The following is an 18092-nucleotide window of genomic DNA, read 5'->3' on the forward strand; positions in this document are numbered from 1 at the left end:
ACGGAGCGGAAAAAACGCTCCTAAATTGACCTGCGGTGTGGAATTTTATTCCGCTGCATGTCAATTGTATGTGCGTAAACGCTGTTTATTTGTTGCGGGAATCCCCCATTGAATTCAATGGTGAGTTAAATCCCACAAGTAGCAGTTGTTGCCTTTTTTTTGCAGGGGGTTCGCAGCGATCCCGCTGCAAAAAACTCAGAAAAAACACCCCTGCGGCGCACACGATGGATACGCTGCGTGCTTTTACGCCTTTATACCGTGTGATAATCGTGGCGCATGAATTCACAATAGAGCCCTGTATTGCATTCATGCTTACAGGTAGTCGTACCATTATAAAGTTCCATGAGGCAACAAAACATTAACTACAGCGTATAGTAAGAAAATATGCTGTGACTAACGGCAGGGTACACGTCAAGGTTACGAATCCCTCCTGTAGCGGAACACAGCAGTATATGACATTGAAACAGCACGGTATCCTTCTACCAGTTTTCAAAATGGCCTCCAAGGTTTTACAAGACTTTTCAAGAAGTCTCCTCATTGGTTTGAGGATTCTGACGTAATCAGTGTGTGTCGGAAGCAGCGTGCCACTCACCGGGTGGACTAGTGGTTCGGGAGGGTGAGAAAACATGACTGCGTACGTGCGCCTGTGGACTAGCAGTCGGTGGCTGGGACGATGTCGAATGGCAGGGCTCGGTGTAATCCGTGAGCTGGAGCAGAGACTTAACACGGTCGGAAGACAGCGCTGCGTCCTCCGTTCTTACACAGATCTTGCATCAACCAGGACTCCTGTCGCGCGCTGCCTCAGTGCGTCCTTCCCCGTCCCTCCTCTCCAACGCGCCTTGTTCTGTCGAGCCGTACATAGCCACGGGAATCGGAGCAGTGGTGCTTTCTCTGGGGACGATGGGGCACAGAGTGGGGCAAGCGGTGAGGATGAAGGGGGTAACAGTGGAGAAGATGGTACTGGCGGCGCGGCAGAAGAGGCAGGCTATGGAGCCCCCATCGTGACAGCTCTTACTCCTCTTATAGTTCCTGAAGTGTTCCCTAATGTCCCTGTAATCCCGGTGTCCAGGAACCCTGTATTCCCCAGGTTCGTCAAGATCATAGAGGTAAGGTCTCCTCTGTCCTCCTTTTATAAACCGTGCTGAAGTTGGTTTCTTATTAATAAATTTCCTATTCAAGGGGAAAGTATTTTAATTTTTTTCCTAGTTCATTGACTATGGACTAAGAACTTGTTTTATTGATAAATTGCAACGACCTGGCTGCCCTGAGAAGAATAAAGTTGGAAGCAGCCTAAATGCGGAAATAATTGACCCAAAAATGGGCATCGAAGTGGGCAACCTAGAATGCAATTTAAAGAGGCTCTGTCACCAGATTTTGCAGCCCCTATCTGCTATTGCAGCAGATCGGCGCTGCAATGTAGATTACAGTAACGTTTTTATTAAAAAAAAACGAGCATTTTTGGCCAAGTTATGACCATTTTCGTATTTATGCAAATGAGGCTTGCCAAAGTACAACTGGGCGTGTTGAAAAGTAAAAGTACAACTGGGCGTGTATTATGTGCGTACATCGGGGCGTGTTTACTACTATTACTAGCTGGGCGTTGTGTATAGAAGTGTCATCCACTTCTCTTCACAACGCCCAGCTTCTGGCAGTGCAGCACTGTGACGTCACTCACAGGTCCTGCATCGTGTCGGCACCAGAGGCTACAGATGATTCTGCAGCAGCATCGGCGTTTGCAGGTAAGTCGATGTAGCTACTTACCTGCAAATGCTGATGCTGCTGCAGAATCAACTGTAGCCTCTGGTGCCGACACGATGCAGGACCTGTGAGTGACGTCACAGTGCTGCACTGCCAGAAGCTGGGCGTTGTGAAGAGAAGTGGATGACACTTCTATACACAACGCCCAGCTAGTAATAGTAGTAAACACGCCCCGATGTACGCACATAATACACGCCCAGTTGTACTTTTACTTTTCAACACGCCCAGTTGTACTTTTGCAAGCCTCATTTGCATAAATACGAAAATGGTCATAACTTGGCCAAAAATGCTCGTTTTTTAAAAATAAAAACGTTACTGTAATCTACATTGCAGCGCCGATCTGCTGCAATAGCAGATAGGGGCTGCAAAATCTGATGACAGAGCCTCTTTAAGGCCTCATTTGCATGAGCGTATCAGATTCACGCGCGTGTTGCGTTATGCGTCAGTGTGCTTTGTGCTCTGAGTGGCATGCATTATTCACGCACTCGCAAAGCACATGTTTTTTTATTTTCAATCTAATAGATGCGCAAAGGCCCCATTCACATGAGCGTGAATCACGTCCGCGTGCTGCGCATGGAAATCACGCGCAGCAGACGGACCCGTTGATTTCTATGGGGCCGTTTACACTTGTGAGTTTTCACGCAGCGAGTCTGTAAAGGGTTAAAAGGCTTTACTGAGCAATTTAAGATTTATGCTAATTAGTTTCTTAATGACCAACTGGGCGCGTTTTTACTTTTGACCAAGTGGGCGTTGTACAGAGGAGTGTATGACGCTGACCAATCAGCATCATACACTTCTCATTGTTCCAGCTCAGCTTCTTTCACTGCACAATCACACTAACAATGGGCTGGAACAATGAAGAGTGTATGACGCTGATTGGTCACTGATTGGTCAGCGTCATACACTCCTATGTACAACGCCCACTTGGTCAAAAGTAAAAACACGCCCAGTTGGTCATTAAGAAACTAATTAGCATAAATCTAAAGTTCCTCAACTTGCTCAAAAATGATCGTTTTTAAAAATAAAAACCACTGCTGTTATCTACATTACAGCGCCAATCAGATTATGTAGGAGATAGAGCAAAAGAAAACTTGTGGAGAAATCCTCCAGCTCACCTGACACACTCCAGTGTGTCGTTGATAGCGCCCGGTTCCTCGTGTCGGCACACGGGTTACAAGTAGGAAAACAGGGAAACAAAAATAGGATCCAGCGCTGGGATGCGTTTAAAATGGAAATCAAATTTTTCCAAGTTTAATGTCATAAGTTAAAAGGAAGTCCAGTGGTATAGGTCCAGGGTGTGCATGAAGTGGAGGGAGGGTATCCTCTGTGGCCTACGCGTTTCGGACGACGCTGCGTCCTTAAACTTGGCTGTGGTTTAAGGACGCAGCGTCGTCCGAAACGCGTAGGCCACAGAGGATACCCTCCCTCCACTTCATGCACACCCTGGACCTATACCACTGGACTTCCTTTTAACTTATGACATTAAACTTGGAAAAATTTGATTTCCATTTTAAACGCATCCCAGCGCTGGATCCTATTTTTGTTTCCCTGTTTTCCTAGGAGATAGAGCACTTATAATGTGGTGACAGAGCCTCTTTAAAGAGGCTCTGTCACCAGATTTTCAAACCCCTATCTCCTATTGCAGCAGATCGGCGCTGCAATGTAGATTACAGTAAAGTTTTTTTTTTTCAAAAACGAGCATTTTTGGCCAAGTTATGACCATTTTTATATTTATGCAAATGAGCCTTAAAGAGGCTCTGTCACCAGATTTTGCAACCCCTATCTGCTATTGCAGCAGATAGGCGCTGCAATGTAGATTACAGTAACGTTTTTATTTTTAAAAAATGAGCATTTTTGGCCAAGTTATGACCATTTTCGTATTTATGCAAATGAGGCTTGCAAAAGTACAACTGGGCGTGTTGAAAAGTAAAAGTACAACTGGGCGTGTATTATGTGCGTACATCGGGGCGTGTTTACTACTTTTACTAGCTGGGCGTTGTGTATAGAAGTATCATCCACTTCTCTTCACAACGCCCAGCTTCTGGCAGTGCAGACACAGCCGTGTTCTCCAGAGATCACGCTGTGACGTCACTCACAGGTCCTGCATCGTGTCAGACGAGCGAGGACACATCGGCACCTGAGGCTACAGTTGATTCTGCAGCAGCATCAGCGTTTGCAGGTAAATCGATGTAGCTACTTACCTGCAAATGCTGATGCTGCTGCAGAATCAACTGTAGCCTCTGGTGCCGACACGATGCAGGACCTGTGAGTGACGTCGCAGCGTGATCTCTCGAGAACACTGCTGTGTCTGCACTGCCAGAAGCTGGGCGTTCTGAAGAGAAGTGGATGATACTTCTCATCAGAAAGCCCAGCTAGTAAAAGTAGTAAACACGCCCCGATGTACGCACCTAATACACGCCCACTTGTACTTTTACTTTTCAACACGCCCAGTTGTACTTTTGCAAGCCTCATTTGCATAAATACGAAAATGGTCATAACTTGGCCAAAAATGCTCGTTTTTTTAAAATAAAAACGTTACTGTAATCTACATTGCAGCGCCTATCTGCTGCAATAGCAGATAGGGGTTGCAAAATCTGGTGACAGAGCCTCTTTAAGTACAACTGGGCGTGTATTGTGTGTGTACATCTGGGCGTTTTTACTTCTTTTACTAGCTGGGCGTTGTGAATAGAAGTGTATGATGCTGACGAATCAGCATCATCCACTTCTCTTCGTTACCGCCCAGCTTCTGGCAGTTCAGACACACAGCGTGTCCTCGCGAGATCACGCTGTGACGTCACTCACTTCCTCCCACAGGAACTTCATCGCGTCGGATGAGCGAGGACACGCTGTGTGTCTGACGAATCAGCATCATCCACTTCTGTTTGTTAACACCCAGCTTCTGGCAGTGCAGACACACAGCGTGTTCTCAAGAGATCACGCTGTGACGTCACTCACTTCCTGCCCCAGGTCCTGCATCGTGTCGGCACCAGAGGCTACAGTTGATTCTGCAGCAGCATCAGCGTTTGCAGGTAAGTAGCTACATCGACTTACCTGCAAACGCTGATGCTGCTGCAGAATCAACTGTAGCCTCTGGTGCCGATGTGTCCTCGCTCGTCCGACACGATGCAGGACCTGGGGCAGGAAGTGAGTGATGACACAGCGTGATCTCTCGAGAACACGCTGTGTCTGCACTGCCAGAAGCTGGGCGTTCTGAAGAGAAGTGGATGATACTTCTATACACAACGCCCAGCTAGTAAAAGTAGTAAACACGCCCCGATGTACGCACATAATACACGCCCAGTTGTACTTGTACTTTTAAACACGCCCAGTTGTACTTTTGCAAGCCTCATTTGCAGAAATACAAAAATGGTCATAACTTGGCCAAAAATGCTCGTTTTTTAAAAATAAAAACGTTACTTTAATCTACATTGCAGCGCCTATCTGCTGCAATAGCAGATAGGGGTTGCAAAATCTGGTGACAGAGCCTCTTTAAGAAAGGCTCATTTGCATAAATATAAAAATGCTTAACTTGGCCAAAAATGCTCGTTTTTGAAAAAAAAATCACGTTACTGTTATCTACATTGCAGCGCCTATCTGCTGCAATAGGAGATAGGGGTTTGAAAATCTGGTGACAGAGCCTCTTTAAGGTCCACCAGGGGCGTAGCTACAGGCTCATAGGCCCCGGTGCAAATGACCTGCGAGTTTGGCCAATCAAGCACAGTGATACTGTGGTTATTAACCCCTTCCCGGCATTTGTCGTAAGTATACGTCATGAAGAGCCAATGTTTCCCGCAAAATGTTGCTTACTTAAGACAAATGGATGGCACCGGCTCAGAAGCTGAGTCTGTGCCATCCTCTCCGGATGTCCGCTGTATCTTACAGCTGACATCCTGCTGTAATGGCGGGGACCGAAGTTAGCGTCGATCACCACCGTTAACCCTGTAAATGCAGCCGTCAAAAGCGATCGCTGCATTCAAGTTGTTTGCAGCTCATCGTCACCCCAGCAATAAAATCGCCGGGGTGTCGGCGACTGCAATGGCAACGAGAGGCCTAATAGTGGCCCCCTGGTGTGCCTAGCACGTAAAACTTTCAGCCCCCACCCGGAGGTCGAGATGCGGGAGATGAGCTCAGGAGATGAGCCGGCGTCATCATCGGTGGATGTCCGCTGTATGTTACAGCGGACATCCACCTGTAATGGTAGGAACCGGAGCTAGCTCCGATCCCTGCCATTAACCCCTTAGATACGATCGCTCCATCTTTGTGGTTAGCAGATCGGCAGCTGTGCCCTGCAATCACATGGCTGCCGACTGCTACTATGGCAACAGGAGACCTAACAATGGCCTCCTGTCTGCCATTATGGAAGCCGATTAGGCCCCGCCCGGAGGCGAAGCCTAATCGGCTTGCTGTCAGTGAATGACTGATGGATCTAATACATTGCACTACATAGGTAGTGCAATGCATTAGAAAAAAAATCTGACAGTTGGACCTTCAAGTACCCTAGTGGGACTAAAGAAAAGTGTAAAAAATATAATATAACTTTCAAGTAATAAAATAATACGCAATCTCCCCTTTTCTCTCATCAAGTCCTTTATTGAAAAAATAAATCCTACATATTTGGTATCGCCGCAACCGTAATGGCCTAAACTATAAAAATATTGTTATTTATTCCACGCACTGAATGGCGTAAAAAACACTGCCAGAATTTCTGTTTCTTGGTCACTTTGCCCTACAAAAATCAAAATAAAAAATGATCAAAAAGTCGCATGTATCCAAAAATGGTACCTATAAAAAATATAGCTCGTCTCGCAAAAAACAAGCCGTCATACAGCTCTGTTGACGAAAATATAAAATAGTTATGGTTCTCACAACACGGCGACAGAAAAAATACATTCTTTTTACAAAAGATTTTATTGTGCAAAAAGTTGTAAAACATAAAAAAGTGCTATAAATTAGGTATCGCCGGAATCGTACGGACCCGCAGAATAACGTTAACGTGTAATTTAGAACGCACGGTGAACGCTGTATAAAAAAAAACTATGCCAGAATGCTGTTTTTTGGTCACCTTGCCTCCCAAAAAATAGGATAAAAAGTGATCAAAAAGTCGCATGTACCCCAAAATGGTACCAATAATAACTACAGCTCGTCCCGCAAAAAAAAGCCCTCATACCGCTACGTCTATGAAAAAATAAAATTAGTTGAGGCTCCAATAAGTCAGGAAATAAAAAATATGCAGCTGTGCAGGCCCGAGGGGAACATTTCTTCTGTTTCAATAGGCGATTTATCGGGGCGCCCTAAAATTAGGGAACCAGGAAAGGGAGGGCCCAAACATATCTGCTGGAAGCGAGGGTGCCCGTATTATACCAGGACAACACTTCCTAGCAAAATTCCCCAAACTGCAAAGGTGCCGAGTTTGGACCAAAAGGGGGATAAGTAAAGACAGCGGTCTTTGCAGAAAGGATTGCTTCACAGCGTAACACACATCTATGGATTATTTTACGGTTTACCCCATTATTATACCACCTGACTATGCCCCTGATGCACTCCGCCCAGCTTACATATGCCCCACATTATAAACTGAAATACCAGTAAAACTCCAAACAAAACTACTACCAAGCAGAATCTACGCTTCAAAAGCTAAATGGCGCTCAGACCCATCTGAGCCCTACAGTGTGCCCAAACAGCAGTTTACTTCCACATATATGGCACTGCCATACCCGGGAGAACCCTTTTACCAATTTTTGGGTTGTGTGTCTCCAGTGGCACAAGCTGGGCATGACATATTTGCCACTGAATTGGCATATCTGGGGAAAAATAGAAATTTTTACTTTGCACCATCCGCAGCGGATTCATTTATGGAAAAGACTCGTGGGGTGAAAATGCTCACTACACCCCTTAATAAATGCCTTGAGGGGTACAGTTTCCAAAATGGGGTCACTTGTCAGGGGTTTCTTTTTACTTCACATCGGAGGCTCTGCAAATGTGAACCAATACTTTATATGTTGCCAAATTAGGCCTCACTTTCGCATGGTACTCTTTCACTCCTGAGCCCTGTCGAATGTCCAGGCAAAAGATTAGGGCCACATGTAGGGTGATTCTAAAACCGGGAAACACAGTATAATAATTAGAGAGCTGTCTTATTATGGTGGCACAAGCCGGGCACCACATATTGGCATATCTATGGAAAAATTCCATTTTCACTCGGCAACATAGAGTTCACACTAATTTCTGCAATACACCTGCGGGGTTAACATGCTCACTACAACCCTAGGTGAATAACTTGAGGGTGTAGTTTCCAAAATGGGGTCAATTCTGGGGGGTTTCCACTGTTTTGGTCCCACAGGGGTTTTGCAAATGTGACATAGCGCCCAGAAATCAATCCAGCAAAATCTATGGGGGTATTTCCATTTTCCAGAGAAATTGCTTTACAAATGTTGAGGTTCATTTTTTTTTTTTTTTCCTTTTATTTGTTGAGAAAATGAAAAATTTGGAGCTAAAGCTACGTCTTATTGAAGAAAAAGGATTGTTTTTATTTTCACTGCCCAATTCTAATAATTTCTATGATACCCCTGTGGGGTCAAAATGCTCAATACACCCCTAGATGAATTCCTCAAGGGGTGTAGTTTCCTAAATGGAGTCACTTTTTGGGCATTGCAAATGTGACATGGCCTCCGCAAACCATTCCTGCAAAATGGCGCTCTTTCCCTTCTAAGCCCTGCCGTGTGTCCAAACAGCTGTTTATGACCACATGTGGGGTATTGTTTTACTCGGGAGAAATTGCTTTACAAATGTTGTGGTGCTTTTTCTCCTTTAGTCCTTGTGGAAATGAGAAAGAAATAGCGAAACCTACATTTTCTTTGAAAGGATGTCGATTTTCATGTTCATGGCCTACTTCCAATAATTTCTGCAAAAAACCTGCTGGTCAAAATGCTCGCTATACCCCTAGATAATTTCCTCAAGTGGTGTAGTTTCCAAAATGGGGTCACTTGTGGGGGATTTCCACTGTTTTGTCCCCTCAGGGGCTTTGTAAATGCGACATGGCCGCTGCAAACCATTCCTGCTAAATTTGAGCTCAACAAAGCCAAAATGCTCACTATACCCCTAGATAATTTCATTAAGGGGTGTAGTTTTTCAAATGGGGTCACTTTTGTGGGATTTCCACTGTTTTGGCACCTGACATGGGGCCTAAAATATATTCTAATAAAAAAGAGGCCTAAAATCCACCAGGTGCTCCTTTGCTTCTGAGGCCGGTGCTTCAGTCCAGTAGCACGCTAGGGCCACATGTGGGATATTTCCTAAAACTGCAGAAACTGGGCAATAAATATTGAGTTGCGTTTCCCTGGTAAAACATTGTTACAAAAAAAATGGATTAAAAATGAATTTGTGCAACAAAAAAAAATGAAATTTGTAAATTTCACCTCTACTTTGCTTTAATTCCTGTGAAACATCTAAAGGCTGGGTTCACACGACCTATTTTCAGACGTAAACGAGGCGTATTATGCCTCGTTTTACGTCTGAAAATAGGGCTGCAATACGTCGGCAAACATCTGCCCATTCATTTGAATGGGTTTGCCGACGTACTGTGCAGACGACCTGTCATTTACGCGTCGTCGTTTGACAGCTGTAAAAATACAGCCTCGTCAAAAGAAGTGCAGGACACTTCTTTGGACGTTTTTGGAGCTGCTTTCTCATAGACTCCAATGAAAACAGCTCCAAAAACGGACGTAGAAAACGGCGCGAAAAACGCGAGCTGCTCAAAAAACGTCTGAAAATCAGGGGCTGTTTTTCCTTGAAAACAGCTCCGTATTTTCAGACGTTTTTGGTCACTACGTGTGCACATACCCAAAGGGTTAAGGAACTTTCTAAATGCTGTTTTGAATACTTTGAGGGGTGACGTTTTTAAAATGGGGTCACTTATTGGGGGTTTCTTATAAGGCCCTAAACGCCACTTCACAACTGAACTGGTCCCTGAAAAAATAGCCTTTTGAAATTTTCTTGAAAATGTGAGAAATTGCTGCTAAAGTTCTAGGCCTTGTAACATCCTAGAAAAATAAAAGGATGTTCAAAAAAACTATGCCAATCTAAAGTAGACATATGGGGCATGTTATTTAGCGACTATTATGTGTGGTATAACTGCCTGTCTTGCATGCAGGTACATTTAAATTTAGAAAAATTCAAATTTTTGCCATGTTTCACTAAATTTTGGTATTTTTCTAAATTAAATACTAAATGTACCGAGCAAATTTTGCCAGTAACAAAGTCCAATGTGTCACGAGAAAACAATCTCGGAATCGCTTGGATAGGTTAAAAGCATTCCGAAGTTATTACCGCATAAAATTAAACATGTCAGATTTGAAAAATGAGGCTCTGTCAGGAAGCTCAAAAGTGGTCAAAGCAGGAAGGGGTTAAACCAGGTATTGGTACTTTTGGCAGTGTGGGTGGGTTCCAAGTCCTGCTGGAAAATGAAATCAGCATCTCCATAAATCTTGTCCGGAGAGGGAAGCATGAAGTGCTCTAAAATGTCATGGGAGACGACGGCGTCGACCCTGGACTTGATATAACACAGTGGACCAACACCAGCAGATGACATGGCCCCCAAACCATCACTGACTGTGGAAACTTCACACTGGACCGCAAGACACTTGGACTGACGCCTCTCCACTCTTCCTCCAGACTCTGGGACCGAGATTTCCAAATGAAATGAAAAATTTACTTTCATCTGAAAACAGGACTTTGGACCACTGAGCAGCAGTGTTGATCCACTGTGTTATATCAAGTCCAGAGTCAACGCAGCGTCTAGCAGGACATTTTAGAGCACTTCATGCTTCCCTCTGCTGACAAGCTTTATGGAGATTCTGATTTCATTTTCCAGCAGCACTTGGCACCTGCCCACACTGCCAAAAGTACCAATACCTGGTTTAATAACCACAGTATCACTGTGCTTGAATGGCCAGCAAACTCGCCTGACCTAAACCCCATAGAGAAACTATGGGGTATTGTCAAGAGGAAGATGAGACACTAGACCCAACAATGCAGACGAGCTGTAGGCCGCTATCCAAGCAACCTGGGCTTCCATAACACCTCAGCAGTGCCACAGGCTGATCGCCTTCATGCCACGCCGCATTGATGCAGTAATTCATGCAGAGTCGGAGCCGTGACCAAGTATTGAGGGCATAAACTGGACATAATTTCGGTATTAAAAAAAATCTATTTTTGAAATTGTTCTAATTTTCTGAAACACAGAGTTTTGGGTTTTCATTAACTGTTAGCCATAATATTAAAAATGAAGAAAAAAAAAATGATGGAAATAGATAATTGTGTAATGAATCTATGTAATATGAGTTTCACTTTTTGAATTGAATTACTTAAATAAATTAACTTTTTGCTGATATTCATTGAGAAGGACTAGTATATTTTTTATCAGGATATCTATAGCACTACGACTCCCATAGCTATGGATCGGATTAGATATGGCTCAGCAGACTGTATCACGCATGATAGCGAGCTGGGCCCTATATCCAAGCCTAACATTGCGGCTCCAGCGCTGGACCCAGGACACATAATATAATAATTGCTTTGCTTTTTTGTGTTACTATTTTTTAATTTTTTTTTACAGTTTGGGTTGTTGGACTACTTTGGATTCGAGGACTACTTCGATGACGGTGTTTTTATTTTTTATTCTCAATAAAATGGTTGATTGTGTGTTTTTTTTTTAAATAAAATATTTTTTCTATGTCCTTGTATCTTTTTTTTTAAACTTTATTGCTACCGCCTTACTAATGGCCGCTGGCTGGTTGACAGTGTCCATTAATAAGGCAGAGTTTAATGTTAGCCGGTGAAAAGGCTAGCATTAACCCCACCCCCCATTAGTACCCCGGTACCCACCGCCACCAGGTGTGCCGGGAAGAGTCGGGTACTATCCAGTACCTGACCATCTGTAGTGATGGTCGAGCACTGGGGCGGCCGCAGGATGGTGTTATAAGGCTAGGAATGGCCAGAAACCTTGGCCCTTCCCACCCTGGAAATGTTAGACTGCTGCTATGTTGTATCTGGCTGGTTATAAAAAGTGGGGGGACCCCACATCAGTTTTTAAAATTTTTAATATTTTTAAAATTACACCCGTTTCCCTCCATTTTTATTAACTAGCCAGATGCAACATAGCAGCAGCCTTTAATTACAAGGGTTATGAAGGGCCACTGTATTTGGGCTTTTCCAGCCTAATAATACCAGCCTGCGGCCGCCCCAGTGCCCAACCATCACTACAGATGGTTGGGTACTGGATCGCACCTGGCTTTCCCTGGTACCCCTGGTGGCAGTGGATACAGGGGTAATAATGGGGGTTAGTATTAACCTCTGCATCGACTAACACTAATCTCCTCAGTAATGGACGCTGTCAATCTGCCAGCGGCCATTACGAAGGTGGAAGTAATAAAGTTTAAAAAAAAAATACAGAGCCATAGAAAAAAGATTTTATTGAAATAAAAAACCCCCACGCAACCCTGGTTAACCATTTTATTGAAGAAAAAAAAAGTCATCTAAGTAGTCCTCGAATCCGAAGTAGTCTACAACCGAAACGGTAAAACAAGCACAAACACAAAAAAAACTCCCATTAGTAACTCATGTGGTAGGCTTAGATACAGGGCCCATGTGTGATTTTGTCTGTTGGACCCTGTATCTAAGCTCAAGATAGGCTCAGATACAGGGCCCAGCAGACCGTAATCTTATCCAATATAAAATTACTGTCTGCTGGAGCCTTGTATCTAAGCCTACCGTGTGATCGTCTTAGCTGCAGGGCCCAGCAGACAGGATCACACCGTGTGTGATCCCTGAAAGTCTGACGCATGGCCCACTATGCGTCGCTCTTCACCTAAAACTTTGCCTCCCTCTGTATGATCTTGTAGAGGGTTTATGGAGTGCAATTTCAGTATTTGCAGATGATACTATGCTCTGTAAAGATAAACACAGAAGAGGATAATGTAATACTATAGAGGGATTTGGGGAAGCTGAAGGTTTGGGCAGAGAAATGGCTAATTTAGTTTAAAGTTGATAAATGTTATGCACTTGGGCTGAGGAAACACATTTTACAATTATGCGTTAAATGGTAAAACACTACTGAAAAAGATCTGGGGATATTGGTGGACAGTACATTTACCTTTAGAAACCAGTCCCAGGCAGCTGCTGCCAAGGCAGATAAAATAATGGGATGCATCTGTACAAATCACTAGTCAGACCACACATTCAATATTGTGTACAATTTTAGGCACCTGTGTAAAAGATGGACATGGCTGAACTAGAACGGGTGCAAAGAAGGGTGAACAAGGTAATTAAGGGAATGGGTGGATTTCAGTACTAAAAAAGGTTATTACATTTGTGGCTATTCAGTTAAGGAAAAAAAGACTGCTTAGGGGCGATCAAATTACAATGTACAAATGTATAATTGGATGGTACTGAGATCTTTCAAATGATCTTCTTACACCTAGGCCTGTATCAAGGATAAGAAGCTGTCACCACCATCACAGACTGGGATCCTTTAGGCCTCATGTGCACGCCTGCAAATCGTGGGCCGTGCACATGGCTGCGGACATTATTTTCAACGAGCCCGGACCGCAGAACACGGCCGTAATAAGTCATGCCCGTTTCTGCGGTGCGGGCTCCTGGGCCATGCACGGACTGAAAACCACGGTCGTGTGCGTGGCCCCATAGGAATGAATGGGATGGCAATTGGCATCAACCTCATGGGTGTTTTGCCTTCCTCTGGATTAACACGGTAGGATTAGGTCTTGTTCACACAGCGCTCCAAAAAAACAACGTGTAATTGTGTCAAAAGGGCTAGCGATTTTGTAAAGCACTTTTTTAAAATACAGGTGTTTTTTTTTTTTTACATGTTTTGGCGCGTAATTAAGACTTCCATTGACTATGGAAATTAGGTTTTTTTCCTTTTTTTACACGACTCGTTTTTAAATGCGTTACATGCACTATAATGCGTTAAAGCATTAATTTTTAACGCGTTTTTCGGCGCGTCAAATACATGCCGTGTGAAGAAGGCCTTATAGTTTGGACCTGATGGGACGGTCTTTTTTTCAATTTTATAAACGATGTATATATAGATAGACACAGCATCTTCTCTACGTGGACCTATTTCCTCGCCGCTACCGAGTTATTTAAGTTAACTAAAGATGTGTCCGCTCTTTCTCTAAGGCCTCATTCACACGGCAGGGTTTCCCGGCCGGGTGCCGGCCGTTCATAAATCGGCCGGCACCTGGCTGCATTAGGAATAATAGACCCCTAATGGGGCTATTCACACGACCGATTTTTTTGACGGCCGGAAAAACCGGCCGTCAAAAAATAGGACATGCTCTATCTTCGCCTGGGTACCCGGCCGCCCGGCTCCCATAGAAGTCTATGGGGCCGGGTAATACACGGCCATCACCGGGATGTGTCCCGAGTGATGGCCGGGTTTTCCGGAGCCTGCGCTCTATCTCCTCCTCACAGCGCAGAGTGCATGTGAGGAGGAGGAGGAGTTGATGCCATTCTGACGAATGGCATCGCTGTACACGGTGTGGCAGGGCCGTGGTGTATAGCAGGTGGAAGGGAGCGCCTCGCTGGCTCCCTTCCCCTGCTTGAAAAGCACCCTGGCCCGGCGACACCTTCGATGGCGCCACTAGCAGCTGCGGCTGCTGCTACTGTAGCGACGCCACTATAGCAGAGCAGGGAGGTATCTAAGTGCTAGCCGCACTTTATCTCCTTGAAGGAGCGGAATCCCCGTGTTTTCGGGGATTCCGCTCCTGGACAGAGCGCTTGATGTCTCTGTCCATATCTGGGCAGTGACATCAGGGGAAACTCCTGAAGCGGAATCCCCGAACACATGGGGATTCCCCTTCAGGAGTTGCCGCTGAGGTCACTGTCCGGATCTGCCCGGCACGAATGCAAAACTTAATGCAAACCGGCCGGGCAAAATGGCCGATTTTACCGGCCGACACTCGGGCTCGGGAACGACCCGGTCGTGTGAATCCCGCCTTAAATCACCACATAACCCGAGATGTATGGTGTGAAATGTTAAACATTTAAAGGAAAATCTTATACTTCCGCCGGATCCCTCTGACTGATTCTTTCTGTCAGCCACCCGTCGCCAATAGACCCCAATTTGAAAAAGTTAATGTTTAACCTCTTAACGACGAAGGACGGATATATCCATTACAAGCAGGAGCTAGTTCCTACATAGTGACAGATATATCCGTCACTCTGATCTCGTGGGTACTGCTACTGCACCCACGAGTTTAGCAGCAGGAGCACGGCTGTCATACACTGCCAGGCTCCTGCCGGAATCGAAACGTTCTCCGATTCTAGCAGTTCAACCCATTAGATGCCGCTGTCTATAGCGACCATGGAATCTAATGTGTTTGACAGAGGGAGCTCCCTCTTTCATCTTCTTGCCCCCCCCCCCCCCCTGCAACAAGATCGCGGGGCGCTGATGGGTTTCCATGGCAGCCGGAGGCCTAACAAAGGCCCCCAAATCTGCTTTCAGCAACTGTCTATTAGGCCATTTTTTACACTGACAGGCAATAATGCCTAATAATACCAAAGCATTATATCTGCAATCATAAGATCGCAAAGTGAAGTCCCCTAGTGGGACAAAAAAAATTGAAAAAAGTAAAATCGTTAAAGTTTATGAAAAAAATAAATACGATTACAGGAAAAATAAAACACATATGGTATTGCCGCGGTCGTAATGACTCGAACAATAAATTTATCACATTAATTAAACCGCTGAGTGAGCGGCGTCGAAAAAAACTGCAAAATTCCTTTTTTTTTTTCTCCCATTTTCCTCATAAAAATAAAAGTTAATCGATAAGTCCCATGTACCCCAAATTACTACCAATGAAAACGACACCTTCTCCCGCAAAAAAACAAGCCCACATATGGCTACATCGACTGAAAAATAAAAACGTTACGGCTCTTGGAAAGCGGCGATGCAAAAAGTAATTATTGGTTTTTAACCTGTTAGTGACCGCCAATACGCCTGTTCACGGCGGCCACTAATGGGCTTTATTCTGATGCATAAGCCTTTTTACGGCACTGCATCAGAATAAATAAACAGAGCAGGAAACCGTTAAATCTCCCTGCTCTCAGCTGCCAGAGGTAGCTGAGGGCATCCCTGCTCGAACGTGTGAGATCGATAGAAGTATCGATCTCGCCCGTTTAACCCTTCAGATGCAACGCTCAATAGCATGCGCCGCATCTGGTTTTGGAGAGAGGGAGGGAGCTCCCTCACTCTCCCACCGACACCCAGTGATAATATCACTGAGTGTCTGTGTCTTCGATGGCAGCCGGGGGCCTAATAAAGGCCCCCAGGTCTGCCTGTAGTGAATGCCTGCTAGGTCATGCCGGAGGCATGTCCTAGCAAATGCCTGTCCGTTTTAAATGTACAGGCAGTAATACACTGCAATACAAAAGTATTGCAGTGCGTTATAATAGCGATTGGATGATCGCATATTAAAGTCCTCTAGTGGGACAAGTAATGAAGTAAAAAATAAAGTTAATAAAAAAAATAAAAAATAAAAACCCCCTTACAAACTGCTTTACTATTAAAAAAACAAGATAAAGTGTGATCCTTGTTTTTAACGACAGTCACAAGGATTGATTCCAGAAAAACTGCCTATAAAAACTGATCCATAGAGTTCTCTGGGTGGCCATCTGGCCGTGAAAATGGCCAAAAATAGGATATGCCCTATTTTTTGACGGCCAGTGTTCACAGACCGCTAAAAAAACGGCTTTGTGAATACATAGAATTACATTGTTCTGAAAACGGCCGTGTGACATGTGTAATCGGATACATGTGAACTGCAGTTCGACTAGAGACGGACAGCGCTGAATTTTCAGAGTGAAAGTCCGTTTACTAGAAGGAGGGAGGAGCAGGAAAACAGCCAGATAAGAGCAGAAAGAGGCTTGTTAGGCTTCGTTCACATCTGCGTTGTGGTCCCGTTCTGACGTTCCGTCTGAGCTTTCCGTCAGAACGGGACCCTGAATAGACACAAACTGACACTAACAGAAACCAGAGGCTTCCGTTTCCATCACAGTCGACTACGCTATTGCTTCCGGCAAAACGACAGCTTGTGTGCACAACAGAGACAAACGGAAACTATGGGCACCGGATCGGTCACCATTCCGTTTGGGACAGCTTGTGTCTGTTCAGGGTCCCGTTGTGATGGAAACCTCTGACGGAATGTCAGACCGGGTCCCCAACGCAGATGTAAACGAAGCCTTACTCCGATAAGATATATTACGAAGTCTCTTATAATTGCCTGTACTATTCAAGTGGCCGCTGGTTCAAGTCCCCAATAAAATGTGTAAAAAAAAAAATATATATATATATATATATATATATATACACACAGTGAAGGAAATAAGTATTTGATCCCTTGCTGATTTTGTAAGTTTGCCCACTGTCAAAGATATGAACAGTCTAGAATTTTTAGGCTAGGTTAATTTTACCAGTGAGAGATAGATTATATATATAAAAAAAAACAAAAACTGAAAATCACATAGTCAAAATTATATGTATTTATTCGCTTCCCGAAGTACTGCGGCATGCGGCACTGCTAGAAGAAATCTGAGAGGCCTCCCTAAGATTCTGCTTGGGCAAACACTCAGAAGGGGTGAGAGCAGGGCACAATCTAGCAGCATTTCAAGAGGTGGTTATCAAGAACCTAATCTTTAGGGACCAAAAAGGGGGGCACCCAGTATTTCTGGAAGCGAGGCCACACACATTGTACCAGGGCAACAGTTTCCAGGAGAAGTTCCCCCGAACTGACAAGAAGGGAAAAAGTCAAGAGGTGCAAAGTCTGCTATAAGAGGGGGATAAGGAAGGACACAATATATCAATGTGACACGTGTCCCGAAAAACCAGGCACTGTGTGAAAGAGTGTTTTAAAATTTATCATAGATCCCTTAGATTTTTCATCTACCCTGACGCACTCCGCACAGCTTATCCTCCTCATCTTTCCATTCTAAGCCCTGCCGTGTACCCAGGCAGCAGATAACAGCCACATGTAGGGTAGTGCCTTATCCAGGAGAACCCACATTACAATTGATAGGGTGTATATCTCCGGTGGCGAATGCTGGGCACATATATAGAAAATTGCAAATCTCAGACTGCACCATCTGCTGCGCATTACCTTTTAGACAATACCTGTGTGATCAAAATGGTCACAACACCTATACATTAATTCCTTGTGGGGAGTAGTTTCCAAAATGGGGTCTCTTCTGGTGGGTTTTCATTGCTTTGATACCTCTGGGGCTCTGCAAATGCGACATGGCACCCGAAAACCAATCCAGCA

At 44.5% G+C, this 18092-nt stretch overlaps 1 protein-coding gene across 1 annotated transcript in view; it reads left to right on the forward strand.

Moving 5' to 3' along the window:
• Positions 1–558: 558 nt before the first annotated feature.
• The window catches only part of LONP1 (lon peptidase 1, mitochondrial), a 160874-nt gene continuing 143340 nt past the window's right edge, over positions 559–18092 (forward strand). The window contains exon 1 of the mRNA XM_075863488.1: positions 559–1106. Within this exon, the coding sequence (XP_075719603.1) occupies positions 627–1106 (480 nt within the window). The 5' untranslated portion in view covers positions 559–626. The remainder of the gene's footprint in view (positions 1107–18092) is intronic.

Source organism: Rhinoderma darwinii, chromosome 1, assembly GCF_050947455.1.
Source record: "Rhinoderma darwinii isolate aRhiDar2 chromosome 1, aRhiDar2.hap1, whole genome shotgun sequence".
NCBI lineage: Eukaryota > Metazoa > Chordata > Amphibia > Anura > Rhinodermatidae > Rhinoderma > Rhinoderma darwinii.